The 18,836-nt window shown below is 35.4% G+C and overlaps 1 protein-coding gene across 7 annotated transcripts in view; it reads left to right on the top strand.

The window, feature by feature from the left end:
* Positions 1-18,836, top strand: part of KDM6A (lysine demethylase 6A) — a 212,072-nt gene that overhangs the window by 170,346 nt on the left and 22,890 nt on the right. For all 7 annotated transcript variants that reach the window (XM_087829505.1, XM_087829510.1, XM_087829507.1 and 4 more), the window contains 6 exons: positions 4,912-5,041; positions 6,543-6,648; positions 7,314-7,519; positions 9,744-9,808; positions 9,885-9,959; positions 10,470-10,618. In XM_087829505.1, coding sequence (XP_087685631.1) covers positions 4,912-5,041; positions 6,543-6,648; positions 7,314-7,519; positions 9,744-9,808; positions 9,885-9,959; positions 10,470-10,618 — 731 coding nt within the window. The remainder of the gene's footprint in view (positions 1-4,911; positions 5,042-6,542; positions 6,649-7,313; positions 7,520-9,743; positions 9,809-9,884; positions 9,960-10,469; positions 10,619-18,836) is intronic.

Genomic DNA, 18,836 nt, shown 5'->3' with positions numbered 1-18,836 from the left:
CTATAGTGACCATTTAATATAGCTTTTTAAATGCATTTTAAAGTTCAAATCTCTTCCTGTAGCTACTAGTGGCTATGTGTCTTATTTATTAGAGTCTAAAAGTGTGGTTGTCATTTCTATTCAGATCATTTTATTAGAAGTTTTCATGGATCCACTCTTAAATGTTTGTCACTGTTTTTTAAAATAGTTTACTGTTAGGGAGGAGTATGTGGTAGAAGGAATGGAGTAGGAAGAATTAATTTTATGTGTAAACGTTAAGGAATAGAACTCTTGAGTATGCTGTAGTTCCTTTTCTTTAAAGCCTTTTAGTTTGAATATTTAAAATACCTTCTGGTCTGTGTTTTATTTTCCATTACTTTTCATTATTTTCTGTGAGTTTCTAACTATTCAGCTGTTATCTTTATTATTCTGACATAGACTAAAGCAAAAATTGCATGTTTTTCTTATTTATTTTTGTATTATCTGTTTGGTTCACATTGCTGGTAGCACTTTCCTCAGTGGCCTACAACAATGGTAACTACTGAAATTAATCTTATCTGCCTTACAAGATTTTTTTTTTTAAAATCCTCACCTGAGGATATGTTTTTATTGATGAGAGAGGGAGAGAGGGAGACATTGATGTGAGAGTGAAATATCAATTGGCTGCCTCCTGTGCGCCCTCTACCAGTGATTGAGCCTGCAACCTGGGTATGTGTCCTGACCGGGAGTTGAACTGGCAACCGTTGGGTGCACAGGATGACACTACAACCAATAGTTAGTCTTTTTAAAAAATTTTTTTTTTTAATGCTTTTATTGATAGAGAGGAAGGGAGAGAGAGACAGAAACATCGATGAGAGAGAAACATCATTGATCAGCTGACTCCTGTACGCCCCCCACTAGGTATTGAGCCCGAAACCCAGGCATGTGCCCTGATCAGGAATCAAACTGGTGACCTCTTGGTGCGTGGGATGACACTCAATCAACTGAGCCACACTGACTGGGCTGTGTTAGTCTTTTTGTCTAGATGTTACACTGTCATTCACTTCAACTCTGGGCCTAAAGGATATAGGCATGTTTTAATATCCAGATCAAATGCTATACTAAGTAGTCCTTAGACACAGTGTCTTGGCTTGCTGCCCATTTGTACTATCCTCTATCTGCTCCTTACTCAATTGCTAGGGCCTTTGCTGCTGCCACTCTGCTGGAGCTGGATCTTCCCTCTTCTACTCTTTGTAGACTCAGGATAGTTGCTAGAAAATTGTGGAATTTTTAGAAGTCCAAAACTAACATCATAAACTGCATGGGACCTAAGGGTGTTCTAGAGGAATACAGTTAAAGTTCCATGGTGCAAGTTATAAACAGAGTACAGTAGCAGTTACCATAAGTTTTCATTAATAAAATCTTATGCTCTGGGTACCTAGGTGTGATTGTTTCTTAATATATTAAAGATTATATAATCTTCCATCTCAGTTTTGAGGTATGTATAAACATTCACTTCAGAATTCTTAAGTATAGCCTTACAGTTTTATATTCAGACAGTTTTGCCTTATTACAGAGACGTAATATACAGGGGTGGGCCAAAGTAGGTTTACAGTTCATATGGAAAAAGACATGCAGGTCACTATTACACAATAGCTTTATTAACTCAGAAGAATGTAACTTGCAACTGTAAACCTACTTTTGCCAACTCCTGTGTATAGTAAGTAGCTAGATACATCAAAATACTATAGACCCCTGGGGTTGTTTGAGTTATTTCAGTAAACCTAGGCCTCCGTTGATTAATGAAGAGACAAAAAAAAAAAAAAAAGCTGTGATAAATTGGAGGTAAAAGTTTTCTGAGGCTTAGAGAAAAGGTCAAGACTGCAAATGATAAGTGTTGTGATGCTTGCCATTTCTGTTCTGTTTATGGAGTACTGCACTAGGCGGGAATCTAGAACTCAGCAGGAGAAAGGGACATAGCTGCAAGGTACTCAGTGACTCTGCTCTAGGAGCTTCATAACCAAAGATAATTAAAGCCTAGATTGATTTACCTACAGAGCACCTTTTCATTTTTCTAACATATGATGTGGGTAAATTTGAAAGTAAGTTTAAGCCAATATTTTAAATAATTGGATTATGAGTAATTTCCTCCTACTCTACTTTGCCCAAAGAAAGAGTTTCAAAATGGAAGAAAAGAATTGTAAATGGGATAATCACCTTCACTGTCTTTCTCCACTTTGGATTGCTATAGTAAAGTTTCGTTATTTGACTTGAAGTATTTATTATAAATAGTGTTGGACACTTACATGTTCAGAAGATTAAATATATTCATTATCCACAGCTCTGTCCTTTGCATTAGGATTGATAAGTATATTTTAAGCAGAAAAACCTTAATAGTCAATATATAGACTGCTGCATCAGTTTCTTCAAGGAAATTCCTATTTGTTTTAGATTTGACCTCAATAGTCAGGGAGTCAATATTTAGCATACAATAAGAAACTGCTAGATAGAATTTGATTTCATGGTTTATTCTGACTACCTTCTTATTTTCACATTTTTAATTTTTAAAATGTTGGTTATTTTTAATCTGACTCTTGCTTGGTTCATCTTAGTATTGCAGTGGTAAGTGTGATACATCAAAAGGCAGTTATAATACCTTTGCTACTTTTATGGTTTAAAATTGTAATTGTATCATTCAATTATTAAATCATATCAGCTCCCTTGGTCATATCTCCTCACCCTTTTCTATTTTAAAATAAAGGCATCTGCACTTTTCCTTGTTTTGCTTTCCCATTTACCTTTTTTTCTTTTAATTGTTACAGAACTGTAGAAATGATAGAGGCAGAATTCTACTAATCTAGCAAACCCTGTTATCTAATTTCATTTCTCAACGTCCAGAATGTTGTAGAATCTTATAGTTTTGTTGCCACATTTAATTAGCATGAGATGCTCTTTTAATACTTGGTTCATACCTTCCACTTCCTTAAAATATTAATCATTTACCACATAGCACATCCGTCTCCTGCTCTATAAAACAAATTTTAGATCTTTGGAGTCATATTTTGTTTAAATTCCAAAGTTAAGTAGTGGCAGATGCACAACTCAGCATGAAAAGTGTAATGATTTATGTGGATATTGTAAGTGACTGTTTTATTTTGCATTGGTTTAATGATAATACGTGAATTGGTTTTTTTACCAGTCTCAGTCAATTAGTTTTTACTTCCATGGAGTTTATAAGTTGGTTCCAATTTTATACCTAAATTTAAAAGCTTAAATGTATCATGTCTGTTTTTAAATGTACAGGACATTCATGCTTTGTGGAAAACTGGTATTGAATAGAAGATATTCATTTATTTAACCTTTGGACCTTAATTGTTACTGGACCTTAAAATTTCACTTTAATAACTAATTCACATACTTTTTAAGAAATTCAGTTATTTTAAACTTAATTCATTTCTTTGAGACCTGCCATTAACTCTTTATTATTATCATCATCATCATCATCATTTTCCTCACCCAAGGATATTTTTTCCATTGCTTTTCAGAGACAGTGAAGGGGGGGGTTGGAGGGGGAGAGAGAGACAGAGACAGAGACAGACATCGATGTGAGAGGAACACAACAATTGGTTGCCTCCTGCACGTGCCCCAACTGGGGCTGGGGATTGAGCCTGCATGCGTGGCCCAAATTGAACCCGGGACCCTTCAGGCCAAGGGCCAACACTCTAACCACTGATCCAAACCAGCCAGGGCATGAACTCTTATTTTTACTTGGAGTTGTAGTTGAGAAGATTAAGAAAGTGACACCCATGATTCTATTAAGTGTGCAGTATTTCAGGAGGTTGTAGCAGTAGAATTTCAAGCCTTAGTTTTCTTTAGTGCCATCCAAAACAAGCTGATTTATATAGTTTTTTCAGTTTGGAAAAATCATAGCAAAATAAGGAGAATTATTTTGTTTTAACCTGTATCATTCTATAATTTATGATGAAAAATTACCAATTTTCTCTTCAGTAAGTAACATTACTAAGTTTTTAACTTCCTGCCATAATTATAATTTTCAAATTCTTATCTGAAAGATTACTTGGTATTTTAATGCATTGGTTAATTTTGAACTTATAATAATTCGGTGAGGTAGGTTAGTTTACTTGGAATGATTTGAAAGCTCAAGATTATGTCTTGCTAATTTTCTGAGTTGGGTAGGGACTTTAAGAAATTGGAAATAAGTTTTTTTCCTTACACTAAAACAATTAGCTTGGGAATAATTCTACCATAAATCAAGAATTTATAATTTGACAAATATAATACTTTCATTAAAGCAAAATAAACCCCAAATATTAGTAAGTAATAATTATAGAGTGTCAGAGAATAGATAGCAACTGTACACCTCATTTTTAAAATCTGTATCATTTGCTGCAAAATTTAGTAGGCTGGAATCTTGCTAAATTTTGTTAGTCAAGGGGTTACGCAGAGACTATTTTTTCCAGATTTGAGAAAAGAAAGGAAAAAGTCTTTTCAGGTTTGAGAATTGTCACTAAGATATTCTGGTTATAATTGCTGATATGATAAGAAGAGAGGCATATTTTATTTTTACTATTATCTACACCTTTTTCGGTCAAGTTACTGTTTCAACATTTAATGGAAAAAAATCTGATGGTGGAGAGAACATTGGAATTTGTATTCATCAGGCAAAAAAAAAATCAGAAAATTACGAGCAAAATAAGGAATGTCATCAATAATTTATGTGTTGTATATTTCCTATTACTTTTCTTCAATGGAAGACATAGAAATCAAGCTAAGTATTTTTGGAATCAATAATTCTTAGTTTTTTGCTCATAGATCCATCTCTCATGAATTTGTGCAACTGCACAGTGATTTAATGAGAATTTAATTCAGGATTTTAAAATTCTGTTTTCTAAATAAATGTACAGCTGATTCATTCTCCCTTCTTTTTTTAAGGAATCTAGGTAAAAATGGCTTATCTAACAGTAGCATTTTATTGGATAAATGTCCACCTCCAAGACCACCATCTTCACCATACCCGCCCTTGCCAAAGGACAAGTTGAATCCACCTACACCTAGTATTTATGTGAGTCTGAATTGACTGACTAGAAATAAATCAAACTAGTGTTTGCACCTATATGTCTTTCATAAGATCTTGCTTTAAATCAATAATGTGAATGCCCTTTAGGAAACATTAAAATTATTGGCTGCAGCTTGAATGTTTTTTGGGGAATAAAGATGTTTTCAAAAAGATTTTCTAATAGCATGTAAAACATACCTTCTTAGCTATTAACTGTGATTACATTAGAGTAGTGAGAAGTACTCTGTACTGCCCCCAATTTTGAGCCGTATTAGGCAAAAACTACCTAAAAGTATAACATTTTTTTGAGTAAGCTGAGTTTTAAATCTGCATTCTACTAGTTGTATGGACCTGAACATTGATTCTATTTTATACATCTGAAAAAAAAAAAAAAAAAGATATTATTTACCTTCAAAAACGGTACTTGAGAATATAAAATGTGGTAATGGATATGTCATTAAAAAGCTGAATAGATTATTTAAAACTGGATATTAGTTTTACTTGGATATAGGAAGTTAGGAATTCAATCAAAGCAACTCTTTTTTTATGTTTCTCCCAAATAGGTCCTCCTTCCCCATTTTCTTCCTTCAATACTCCCACTTCTGCCCCAAATGAAAAAATTTTAAACTATAAAGTTTGCTTTTAGAGATTTGATTCTGTTTTTGCCCTCTAGAGGCCAAATGTTATATTAATCCTTCCTCCAACCAGTTTTTATTGATCCTTTAGTGTGTAAGGGAAGCACTGGGATAGAACTGTGTAACAAAACTTTTAAACTGAAGTCTAAAGGGGGAATGCAAAATTAAGATTTATCTTTTATGGATCTTCTCCTTCAGCCTACTTTCATTTTGGTAATATATTTTTTAATTGTTTTTTTTCTCTTTTTTGTGTGATTAAAAAACAATATACATAAAATTTATCATCTTCATCATTTTTCGGTGCACAGTTTAATAGATTTAAGTGTATTTTTATTGTTGCAAAACAGCTCTACATATCTTTTTCATCTTGCAAATCTGAATTCTATACCCATTAAAATACAACTCCCTTTTCCACAGTCTTCCTATCCACTGTTAACAACCACTTTACTTTCTGTTTTCTATGAATTTGTCTACTTTAGAATCCTCATATAAGTGAAATTATACACAAATTTTCATTTTTTAACTTATTTTCACTTAACATAGTGTCCTCAAGTTTCATCCATGTTGCGGCATGTGATAAGATTTTCTTTCTTCTTAAGGCTGAATAATACTTAAAACAATCTGATTTGGGGCTTTAAATTTTATTTTTCCCACATATTTTGTTCAGGATATAATGGAAAAGAGAGATGTATGTGGTTATATCTAAATACATTTAGGCTCAAAAGACATAAAAATACTGTAAAATGTAAAATACAAATAACGACACATGCGATGTATTATTAAATCACAATAAATAATAGATATAAATTTGTCATAATATTTAAGTAAAGGTCTGTTTTCCAAAGATCTAACTGTATGTTCTAATTTTACAGTTGGAAAATAAACGTGATGCTTTCTTTCCTCCATTACATCAATTTTGTACAAATCCAAACAATCCTGTTACAGTAATACGTGGCCTTGCTGGAGCTCTTAAGTTGGGTAAGCTTTAATAAGAAAAAGGAAAAGTTTGTATATTTTCTTTACTATTAACTTTTGAAGCACAGGCAGAAATTTACTTCTATTTTTTTATTTTTTCACATTTTTATTTTAATATTTTCCTGGCTATAAATGTGTGTGTGTGTCCGTGTATCATTTCTTTAATCAATGTGAAGATACAATGGTGATGGTTACTGGTGATTTACTGGTGCTGTTAGTTTTTTTAATTTTTTTTTTACTGGTGCTTTTTAAATTTAGCCTTTATTTTGGTGAAACTATGTAATTATAATTATGATTTAAGTTGACTAATAAGTGTTTAATAAAAATGTAGCTAAAATGTTATGTTACTAATAAGTACTATTGTGCGCCGCCCCCCCCCCCCCCCCCCCCCCAAGTAGTTCCTGGCACCTGCAGAAATTAAATAAATAAGTGAAACTTTAGTCCCTGGATTCTTCCCTTGTTAGTGGCATGTTGAATAGGTCCAGGGCTTCAGTGTATGGTTGTGGAAATCTGACAGGAAGCTCAGGGTGTGCAGAGGCCCCAGTTGGATTGTAGGGAAACTGAATGGAACACGATAAAATATTTTCCTTTGTTTTTCCTTTTTAAAAGCCTTTTAAAATGTTATTCCAAATATAATTTTTATTTATTAATTACCTTTATTTATGAAGACCTGGGACTTTTCTCTACCAAAACTTTGGTAGAAGCTAACAATGAACACATGGTGGAAGTGAGGACACAGTTGTTGCAGCCAGCAGATGAAAACTGGGATCCCACTGGAACGAAAAAAATCTGGCATTGTGAAAGTAATCGATCTCATACTACAATTGCTAAATATGCACAGTACCAGGCCTCCTCCTTCCAGGAATCATTGAGAGTAAGTAATTACTTACTGAAGATTATTTTATTTTGGAGATATTTTATTATTTTATGTTATTTTAATTTAAAGGGGTACATTACTTTTGTAAGCATCTCATTATTTTATAGTTATATAAAATATAAGCGTTATCTGGTTTGCTCTTAGTAAAGTCTAAGACAACCTATGGGTTGATTAAGTAAATATTATTACTATCTAGTGCGATATCTCCCTCATCTCTGGGATATTTTTGTTTAGAGCAGGGTTTCTTAACCCTGGTATTATTGACATTTTGGGTTGGATAGCTGTTAGCTATAGGGTTTTGTCTTTTGTATTGTAAGATGTTTAGTAGCATCCATGGCCTCTCCCCACTTAGATGCTCTTAGCATACCCCTTAGACCCAACCCCAGCTCTGACAATCAAAAATGTCCTCAGACATGCTAAATGTCCTGTGGAAGGCAAAATTGCTCCTAATCGAGAACCACTAATATTAGAGTATTAACTAAGTCTCAAGTTTGCTTTATGCTTACATAGTTTCTAGTCTTGTGCCTTCCCATTTCTCTTCTCTACCTGGTTAGTATTTGTTATCTGATCACTTCTCCAGGAAGCATTAGTGTTATTCTTACCAACCTCGGTCTGAAAGTAAAAACTGAGGGACAGGCATAAATTATTTGAAAATATATGGAAAATTTAAAAATAAAACATTGAAAAATAATCAGGATTATTATTAAAAGACCCATAGGCCTTTCAGCAGTGAAGCATTACTAAAATCCTCTAGAACTGTAATGAGAACTTTGTAAATTCTCCCATAAAATGAACATAAAGCACCTGTAAAATGAGTTTATTAAATATATTACTCAAATACTTGTCTGTACATATCCTACAGCTGAAACTTAATATGTGCCTGGAAGTCATTATTTGTAATTCATTTGGTTTGTTTATATCTGTTTAAAATTCTGCTGAGTTCATATTTTCAGTCAAGGCAACATTTGTATCTTGTGTTTCTTTCTCACTGCCACTCCCTATAGATCCTACCAAGGAATAAAAACTGTCCTATAACTTTCAGGAGTTACAGTGAATTCATTGTCCATATAAATCTCTGTAGTTCAAACTTCTGAGATACTTCAACTATGTGGTAGTATTAGGGTCAGAATAACATAGATAATAGTGGCAGGATTCAGAGATCATCAAAGGAAAATTTGGAGGAAGAGTTGAACAGTAATGATAATAAGAGGCAGCCCGGCCAGCGTGGCTCAGCGGTTGAGCATCGACCTACGATCCAGAAGATCCCGGTTAGATTCCAGGTCAGGGCACATACCTGAGTTTCAGGCTTGATCCCCAGCAGGGAGTGAGCAGGAGGCAGCCGATGAATGACTCTCTTCTCATCATTGATGTTTCTATATATCTCCCTCTCCCTTCTTCTCTCTGAAATCAATGAAAATATATTTAAAAAAAAGATATTAAGAGGCAGAGTATTTAAGTAGGAATGGATCCATAACCAAAGAAAGATTGTTTTTTGTGTGCTTTGGAGGCCTGGACCACATTATATGTGAAAAATTTGACAAGTGTTTAGAAACTACATTTAAAGGGAGGGAGGCCAAAATGTAACGCAGTATTGCTAGCTCAAAAATCATAAGATACTGAGTATTACAGAGATAACCATGTTCTGTGATACAAAAATTGTAAATAATAGTAATTTTGCATTGAAAAGCATCTATATTGGTCCAGTACTTAATTTTCTTACTAATGTTTTAAATGTCCTATTGTTCATGTATAATTCATTGTGGAAAAATGATTTGGCCCAGGAAGACCTTTGTACATTTGTTATAGTCGAGAATAGAGAACTTTTTACCTTCCACCCTTATACATATATAGCTACATACAAATGCATGCATATACCTCTGTTTAGGAATTTTATAATCAAGATTGATACTTCTTAGGCCTCTTTCCTTAAGTTTTCTCTCCTTGAAAAATGGGGCAGGAATAAGAATCTGTAGTTTGTTCCCCTTATAGAAGACTGTTAATAGGAAGAATTCTTAGGATAACATTGTGGCTGATGGAGGAGTTTGGATACCATTGAATTCTTGCTTGTGTTTTTATTTAATGTGGTCTTCGAAGAAATTTTCATGTGAAAAAGGCCTATAGAAACTAAGTTTCAAAACAGATAATATTATCAGTCTAGATATGAACTTTTCATAGCTGGTTGTAGAATACTAAAGTGGAATGCTTTTTGCTTAATATATAGGAAGAAAATGAGAAAAGAAGTCACCATAAAGAACACTCAGATAGTGAATCTACATCTTCAGATAAGTAAGTTATTTTTAATTGTCCACTTAGTATTTCTGTTTAAAATGCATGTTTCTAATATTATCTCTTTTTTTTTAAGTTCTGGGAGGAGGAGGAAAGGACCCTTTAAAACCATAAAATTTGGGACCAACATTGACCTGTCTGATGACAAAAAGTAAGTCTGTAATCTTCTGTGAACTGATGTAAAGAAGCGTCCTTTTTAAGATTGAGAACTGTATACAATTTTCCCTTCTATTTCATTCCTTGTCACTTTTCTAAGTTAATATACAAAGTTTAGCTAAATAATTTTTTGCTAGGTTTTGCAGTTAAAGTATTTTCTTGAATTGAAACCCTTGTATAAATCTTCATCAAGACCCTGACTATATATGCTAATTATACAACCATAACATTATATTTTATGATTAATATGCCTTATGATTAATAATATAATTTATACAGCAATTATAAATATTTGTCAATTTTTTCTTTGACTGTTCAATAATTTTTATGCTTCTTATTAGGAAGTTTTCTTTAGAAAAATGTAAGCATTTCAGTGTTTCCTATGTGAAAGTAAAGTATTTATAGATTTAATTTTCTGATTGAAGCACAAGGATTTTGAAGAAGTGATTAACTTCCATAAATATTTGTAGCAGAGTTTCACTCTTGATCTGTTATTTTATTGCAGGTGGAAGTTGCAGCTACATGAGCTGACTAAACTTCCTGCTTTTGTGCGTGTCGTATCAGCAGGAAATCTTCTAAGCCATGTTGGTCATACCATACTGGGCATGAACACAGTTCAGCTATATATGAAAGTTCCAGGAAGCAGAACACCAGGTAACTTTTATGCACTAACGTATCTTCTACAATTGAAAAACAGAATTAATTAAAGTGTGAAATATGCAAAAGAGAACCAGATTCTTTCCCATTTACAGTGAATGCAGCTGAAAGAATTATCCCTAATACAATGTTTGACTCTTTAACTGGGTTCAGATTATTAAGATTTTCCTCCTTTGTATATTTCTTTTTTAAATATAATAGCCCTGGAACAATAACATTTTAATCTGGAAAAGGGATCATTGGAGCACACCTGGAAAAATAAGTCCTTGTGGCTTAAAGACTGTTGTTGATCCCACCTACTGCAGAGTAATGGGATATAGTTTTTTCTACACTTATTTTTACCATAATTACAATAAGCAGTATATTATATTATGACCTAGTGGACATATATGTGTAACAGTTTCATAGAACAATACATTTTTTTAAAAAGCCTAGGTTGCAGTTGTCCAACTGGATTGCAATGCACAGTTTACAAAGTACATGATGATATGGAGACATTATCTAGTCTGGACTTTATCACTAACCTTGTTACTTCTGGCAAGTTACATTCCTTTTCCGGTTCTTTTTCTTCATTTATAAAATGAATTACATTGGTTTTAGACTTAAAATTCTGTCCAACACTAATGTACTATCTTCTCTGTGCTGCCTTAGATTGACATGACATTTCATAGGGCGATATTCAAAATATCTAACAATTCAGAAATACTGGTGGTAACGGGTTTACTGTACCAGTGGCTATGAGCTGCATGTCACCCTCAGGTGTTTCTTTTTGCTACTTAAAGCAGCCATGGTTTGAAAACCAGGCTGCTTTCTTCTTTGTCACCTGCTTATTGAATAGCAGCTTAAGAATTGTTTCATAATAGGCTTGCTTCTGGGTAACATAGGTCAGTGGTTCCCAGTCCTGGCTGCTCATTAGAATCCCTGGTAAGCTTTTTAAAACTATATAGTTGATTAATCTCTAGAGATTGTGATCCAGCCATCAATACTTTTTAAAAACAGTTTCCCAGAGGATTCTAATGTGCAGCTAAGATTAGAACTATTAGGTTGCAGTGGTTTTTATCTTCAGGTCATTGGAAGCCCAGTTCTGTGATGTTTTATCCATAGTTGGGTAAAGTGGAAACAGTTCTGTCTGGGATAAATGGCAGAAGAACTGTCTGCTTTCCAATCTGTCCCCACTTTAGACACCAGTGTAAATACTGGGCAAGTTATTTGCGCTCTTTGGAGTTCCTTTTTCTTATGTGTGTAATATTGGATTGGTTCTAGTAAGATTCATTTCAGTTGAAAATGTCTCTCATAGAATTTGAATTATTTTATGCAAATAATATCCTCAGAGAAAAAATAATGCAGTTTTTCATTACAAATCAAGGGGAAGAGCAAACTTGACACATTACTTCTTTGTCACTGTGTGCCTAGACTGTTTTGGTTTTTTGTTGGTTTTTATACAAGGCATTCGTTTTTCAAAAATGTCCTGTGGAACCTTAAAGAATTATCTAAAGAATTTCCTTAGATGGTAGCACTATCCAATAGATATAATGCAAGTCATATATATCATTTAGAATTTTACAGTAGTCACATTAACGTAAAATGAAATAGGTGAAGTTAATTTTAACCCAGTACATCCAACTATTATTTCAACATATAATCAATGTAAACATTATTGGGATATTTTTGCATGCTTTTATATTAAGTCTTCAAAATTGTGTACTTTACCGTTACATCACACCTCAGTTTATGTTAACTATATTTCAAGTGGTTATTGTATTGGACAACTCAGTATTAGAGAAGAAATGTTGTACAGTTGACCCTTAAACTGTTAGTCCAGTTCAGTTTTTTAAAAATTATTTTGAATACTTTTTTATGGGGCAAACATTTTGTTCCTGGAGTTACATGGATAAATAAATGTTACCTGGTTCAGTGGACTTTATGATCAGTCATGTGTGCTCTATAATATAGAGATGCTCTTAGGCTCTACCCTAAAAGATTTTTAGTTTGATGGTGGGGTCCTAGCATCTCTAATTTTAATTAGCGCTAAATTTTATTTGGAGTCCATGCCATGGACAATTTCAACCATCTACCTGTGGTAAGGGACAGTTGTAAGTATTAAGAGTACCATCTTCACATTGTACTGTAAATGTAAAACAGACACAGGGTGTGGTGAGAACACTGCTACATTTTTTATTATTGAGGTAAAATTCACATAAAATTAACCCTTTTAAAGTGTGCAATTCAATCGCATTTAGTTATTCACTGTGCTATGTAGCTATCACCTCTGTGTAGTTCCAAAACATTTTCATCAGCTCAAAAGGAAACCCCGTACCCATTAAGCAGTCACTCCCTATACCCCCCTTCCCTCAGCCCCCGGCAACCACTATAGCAGGTCCTCAGTCCTTTCACTCAATGTCATTTTGTTATAACTCTTGTTTATATTAATTAGTCTGTGGTAAAATTGGCTTTGTTATACATCATTTTGCCACAGTTCTATGAGCCTATCAACGATGTTAAATGAGGACTTACTGTAGTCTCCTTTCTGGCTCTGTAGATTTACCTGTTTTGGATGTTCCATATAAATGGAATCATACAATATATTGGTTTTGGGTCTGCTTTTTTTTCTTTTTCCTGTAACATTTATCATTTTTTAATTTTTCAATTACAGTCGACATACAATATTATATTAGTTTCAGGTGTACACCCCAGTGATTAGGCATTTATATAACTTACTAAGTGTTCATCCTGATAAATCTCATATCCATCTGACTTCATAGTAGTTATTAGAATATTTTTTAATGTTTTTTAATTTTTATTTCAGAGAGGAAGGGAGAGGGAGAGAGAGAGAGAGAGAGAGAGATAGAGATAGAAACATCAATGAGAGAGTCATTGATCGGTTGCCTCCTACCTGCCCCCTACTGGGGATCAAACCTGAAACCCAGGCATGTTGCCCTAACTGGGAATTGAACCATGACCTCCTGGTTCATGGGTTGACGCTCAACCACTAAGCCACACTGGCTGGGCTAGAATATTATTGACTGTGCCCTGTGACTATTCTGTAACTACCAATTTGTATTTCTTAATCCGTTTACCTTTCAACCATTCCCCCAACCCCCTCCCATCTGACAGCGGTCAAAATGTTCTCTGTGTCTCTGAGTCTGTTTCTGTTCTGCTTGTTGATCTGTTTTGTGTGTGTTTTTAGATTCAGTTGTTGACAATATACATTTATTGCTATTTTGTTCATATTTTTTTTCTTCTTCCTAAAGATGACCCTTTAACATGTCATGTAATACTGGTTTGGTGGTGATAAATGCCTTTAGATTTTTCTTGTCTGGGAAGCTCTTTAAATGTCCTTTGATTCTAAGCAATAGCTTTGCTGGGTAGAGTATTCTTGATTGTAGGTTCTTTGCTTTTCATGACTTTGAATGTTTCATGCCACTCCCTTCAGCACGAAAGTTCTGTTGACAAATCAGCTGACAGTTTTATGGGAGCTCCCTTGTAGGGAACTAACTGCTTTTCTCTTACTTCTTCAAAGATTATTTCTTTGTCTTTAAACTTTTGCATTTTAATTGTGATGTGTCTTGGTGTAGGCCTCTTTGGGTTCATCTTGTTTGGGACTCTGTGCTTCCTGGACTTGTATGTCTGTTTCCTTCACCAGGTTAGGGAAGTTTTTTGTTGTTATTTTTTTCAAATCGGTTTTCAATGTCTTGCTCTCTCTCTTCTCCTCCCAGAGTCCCCATGATTCGAATGTTGGTACACACTTGAAGTTGTCCGAGACACCTTACACTATCCTCATATTTTTGGATTTTTCTTTTTCTTTTTGCTCTTCTTATTCAGTGTTTTTTGCTTCCTTATATTCCAAATAGCTGATTTTGATTCTCAGCTTCATTCATTCTACTGTTGGTTCCCTGTAAATTATTGTTCATTTCAGTTTATGTATCCTTCAGTTCTGACTGATTCTTTTCTATGGTTTCTGTGTCCTTTTTCATGCTCTTGAAGTTCTCACTAAGTTTCTTGAGCAACCTTATAACCATTGTTTTGAACTCTGTATCTGGTAGTTTGCTTACCTCCAGTTAATTTAGTTCCCTTTTCTGGACATTTCTCCTGTTCTTTCATTTGAGACCTGTTTCTTTGTCTCTGCATTTTGTCTGCTTCACTATGTTTCTTTTTATGTATTAGGTAGAACTGCTACGTCTCCTGGGCTTGGTAGAGTGACTTTGTGTAGTAGGTATCCTGTAGGGCCCAATGGCTCAGTCTTCCCAGTCACCCAAGCTGGGCATTCCAGGTGCACTCCTGTGTGGGCTGTGTGCACTTTCCTATTGTAGTTGAGCCTTGATTGTTGTTGTCACTGAAGGGCCTGACCCCCAGGCCAGTCAGCTGCGAGAACCAAGAATCAACTTTGACTACAGCAGAGGAACTGCTCTGCAGGAGTTGACCCTATGGATCAGTGGGGCTATGGCATTCACTGAGTCTGCCCCTTGAGTGTGTTGCTTGTGGAGGTGTTAGGGTTGTAATCTGTCCATCGTGGTTTGAAGCTCTCCATCAGGTGCACTGGCTCTGGAGCCTTCCTGGAGTTATAAGGTCAGCCACCATCTATGCCCTGCCTTGGGACTACCTGGCACAAACTACAGAGCGATCTGCAGGTAGCTGCTCCTTGTGCTGGGCTTGGAGGTGCTCAGGAGAGGCCAAGCTGGGAATCAAGGCTAGCTGCTGCTAGTACCAGGCCTGGGGCCACTTAGCCAGAGGTACTGGGTACACAGCGGCCAGATGCTGGTTTGAGACATTTTAGGAAAATCTGAAGCATGAGGCAAGAGAGGCCATTTGTATAGAAAAGCCACTGGAAACTGCTGGGGTGGGGTGGGGTCTGAGGGAATCATCAGGGCAGGGTGAACAGTGTGAGCCAGGTTGATGTAGACTCAGATATGGCCCCCAACTGTTGGCTCTGTGAGGGTCAGATGGGTTCTCACAAAAGGAAAAATGGCCTCTGGCAGAAAGCTACCCCCCCTCTTGCCGTAATGCCAGACAGTTCCGTTCTTCCCCTTATATCCCTGGTTTCTTTCAAGCTGCTGCCCCAGCACTGGAGTTGAGAGGGAGTGAGTCCAAGTAAGTCCGTGTGTGGGCCCTTTAAGAGGATTGCGTGGGACTCTAGAGGTTCTTCATCTCCCTCAGCCTCAATCCCTGCTTGTTTTTACAGTTGTGGGGACTTCTCTTTGACTCTGGAACCTTCGCCTAGGAGGCCTGGTGTGGGGCTGGGAACCCTTGCTCCTCATGGGGGACCTCCACAGCCGAAGATACCCCTCCTGATTTTAAACTGCCACACATGGGTATGGGACCAGCTCTTTCCGCATCTCTGCCTCTCCTACCAGTCTTTTTTTTTTTTATTAAATATATCTTTATTGATTTCAGAGAGAGGAAAGGAGAGGGAGAGAAACATCAATGATGAGATAGTCATTGATTGGCTGCCTCCTGCACACCCCCGACTGGGGATCGAGCCCGCAACCTGGGCATGTGTCCTGACAGGGAATCGAACCCCGATCACCTGGATCCTAGGTTGACACTCAGCCGCTGAGCCACACCCGGCCAGGCTCCTACCAGTCTTGATGTGACCTCTTCTTTAAATCCCTGGGTGTACTACCTCTGTTCAGCTAGATTTCAGGTGGTTCTGAATGATGGTTGTTCTAAATTTAGCTGTAATTTTTGTGTGGTTGTTTGTGATTTCAAATACTGTGTTTACCTACGCTGACATCTTGACCAGAAGTCCCTGCTACTTGCATTTAGCTTGTTTGTCAAGTTTATCCACATTGTATCAGTGTTTCATTTTTATAGCCAAATAATATTCCATTGTTTGAATATAGAACATTATGGTTATCCATTCATTATTTGATGGATATTTGGGTTGTTCCACTTTTTGGTGGTGTGAATAATGTTTCTATGAACATTCGTGTACAAGTATTTGTTTGAATACCTATTTTCAGTTCTTTTGGTTATATACCTAGGATTGAAATTGCTGGGTTATAAGGCATTTGTATATTTAACTTTTTAACTGCCAAATTACTTTCCACAGCAGCTGCACCATTTGACATTCCTGCCAGCAGTGTACTGAGGTTCCAGTTTTCCCACATCCTTGCCAACACTGATGATTTTGTTTTTTATCTTATTATGGCTGACCCAATGCATATAAAGTTGTTTTTCAGTTGTGGTTTTGATTTTCATGTGCTTGTTGGCCATTTGTATATCTACTTTGTAAAAATATCTATTCAAGTCCTTAATTCATTTTTTAATTGAGTAGTTTGACCTTCTGTTGTTGAGTAATAGGAGTTCTTTATATATTCTGGATATTAATCCCTTATCAGATAATTTATAGATATTTCTTCCTTTTCTGTATTTTGTCGTTTAACTCTTGATGGTGTCCTTTGATGTGCAAAGTTTTTAATTTTGATGAAATTCAATTTACCCATTTTTTTCTTTGGTGGTTTGTGCTTTTGGTGTCATATATAAGAAACCATTGCCAAATTCAAGGTTATAAAGAATTTTTATAGTTCTAGCTCATATTTAGATCTTTGATCCATTTCAAGTTAATTTTTGTATATGGTGTCAGGTAAGTGTCTAACTTCATTCTTTTACATATGGCTATCCAGTTGTTCCAGTACCATTTGTTAGAAAGACTATAATCCTTTCTCTATTGGATGGTCTTGGCACCCTTGTTGAAAATTGACCATATAGAATTTCTGGTTAATAATATTTTTTTCTTTCAGCAGTTTAAATGTATTATCCTGTTGCCTTTCTGGACTCCATGGTTTCTGATATGAAATCAGCTATTAATTTTATTGATGATCCCTTGTATGTGACAAATCACTTCTGTTTTCCTGCTTTGAAGATTCTTTTTGGCTTTCTAGAATTTGATTATAATGTGTCTTGGTATATATCCCTTTGAGTTTTTCTTACAGTTCCTTGAGCTTCTTGGGTGTTGTAGGTTCATGTATTTTGTCCAATTTGGGATTTTCATCTATCATTTCTTCAAATATTCCTTCTGCCCTTTTCTCCTCTTCCTTTAGGACTCCCACAATGCTTGTGTTAGTTTTTTCTTTTAAATTTTTATCGATTTTGAGAGAGAAAAATATCAATTTGTTCCACTAATTGATGCATTCATTGATTGATTCTTATATGTGCCCTGACCACGGATCAAACCTATAACCTTGGCATATTCGGACAACACTCTAACCAACTGAGCTACCCAGCCAGGGCCTGTTAGTATTTTTGATGTTGTCCCACAGGTTTCTTAGGCTCTGCTAATTTTTCTTCATTCCGTTTCCTTCTCAGAATAAATAGTTTCTTTTGACCTATCTCTAAGTTTACTGATTTTTTTTTTTTAGCCTGCTCAAGTCTACTATTGAAACCCACTAGTGAATCTTTTTTTAGTTATTATACTTTTGGGTTCAAAGGTTTGTTTCCTTATTATATTTGTCTCTTTATTGATAATCTCTGTTGAGACATTGTTTCCTTGTTTCCTTTGGTTCTTGTCCATGGTTTCCTAAAGTGTCTAGTAAGTATGATGTCTGTACTTTTTCAGGAATAGCTTTTGCTAACTTATTTCTTAATTTCTTTCTCTTTGTTGCTTGCTTTCTTGCTTTTTTATCCTTATTGGGACATACTATCTTAGTTCTTTGCATAATTTTTTTATTGAAAACTAGCTTTTTTATTTATGTATTTTTTATATCTGTATTCTTTCCTGGATGTGGACCCTGAAGTCTCTGTTTCTTTAGTGTAGTGCTCTGCTAGTATTTTGACATTTTGAATATTATAATGTAGGAATTACAGAAGTCAGATTCTCCATACCCAGGATTTGTTGTTGTTGCTCGCTGTGGGAGACGGTTATCTGTCTAATTTAGTGACTTTTGTACACTGTTTTTGCAAAGAGTGTATTTCTTGTCATGTATGGGCACTGACGTCTCCTTTCCGTCATCTCAGCAGTTAGCCAGTGACCTGACAGAGATTTCCTTAAATGCCTGATGCATGAAAAGTGGGGAAAAAGAACAGTAAGAAAGGGGGTAGGGTTCTCCAGGTTTTTACAGATTGTGTCTGTTTTAAGTCATTCCTTCTGTACTTAGCCATGCCGCTTACAACTGTCCTTTAGTCTTTACCTCCTTGCTTGTGCTGAGCCTAAAGATCAACAAGAAGTTAAAGTTTATTGTATTAGTTTTGTGGGGGTTTTTTGCATGTTTCCTGTCCT

Source organism: Miniopterus natalensis, chromosome X, assembly GCF_054644295.1.
Source record: "Miniopterus natalensis isolate mMinNat1 chromosome X, mMinNat1.hap1, whole genome shotgun sequence".
Lineage (NCBI taxonomy): Eukaryota > Metazoa > Chordata > Mammalia > Chiroptera > Miniopteridae > Miniopterus > Miniopterus natalensis.
Note: the sequence above shows the minus strand (reverse complement) of the source record. Positions and strands in the feature narration are given on the sequence as shown.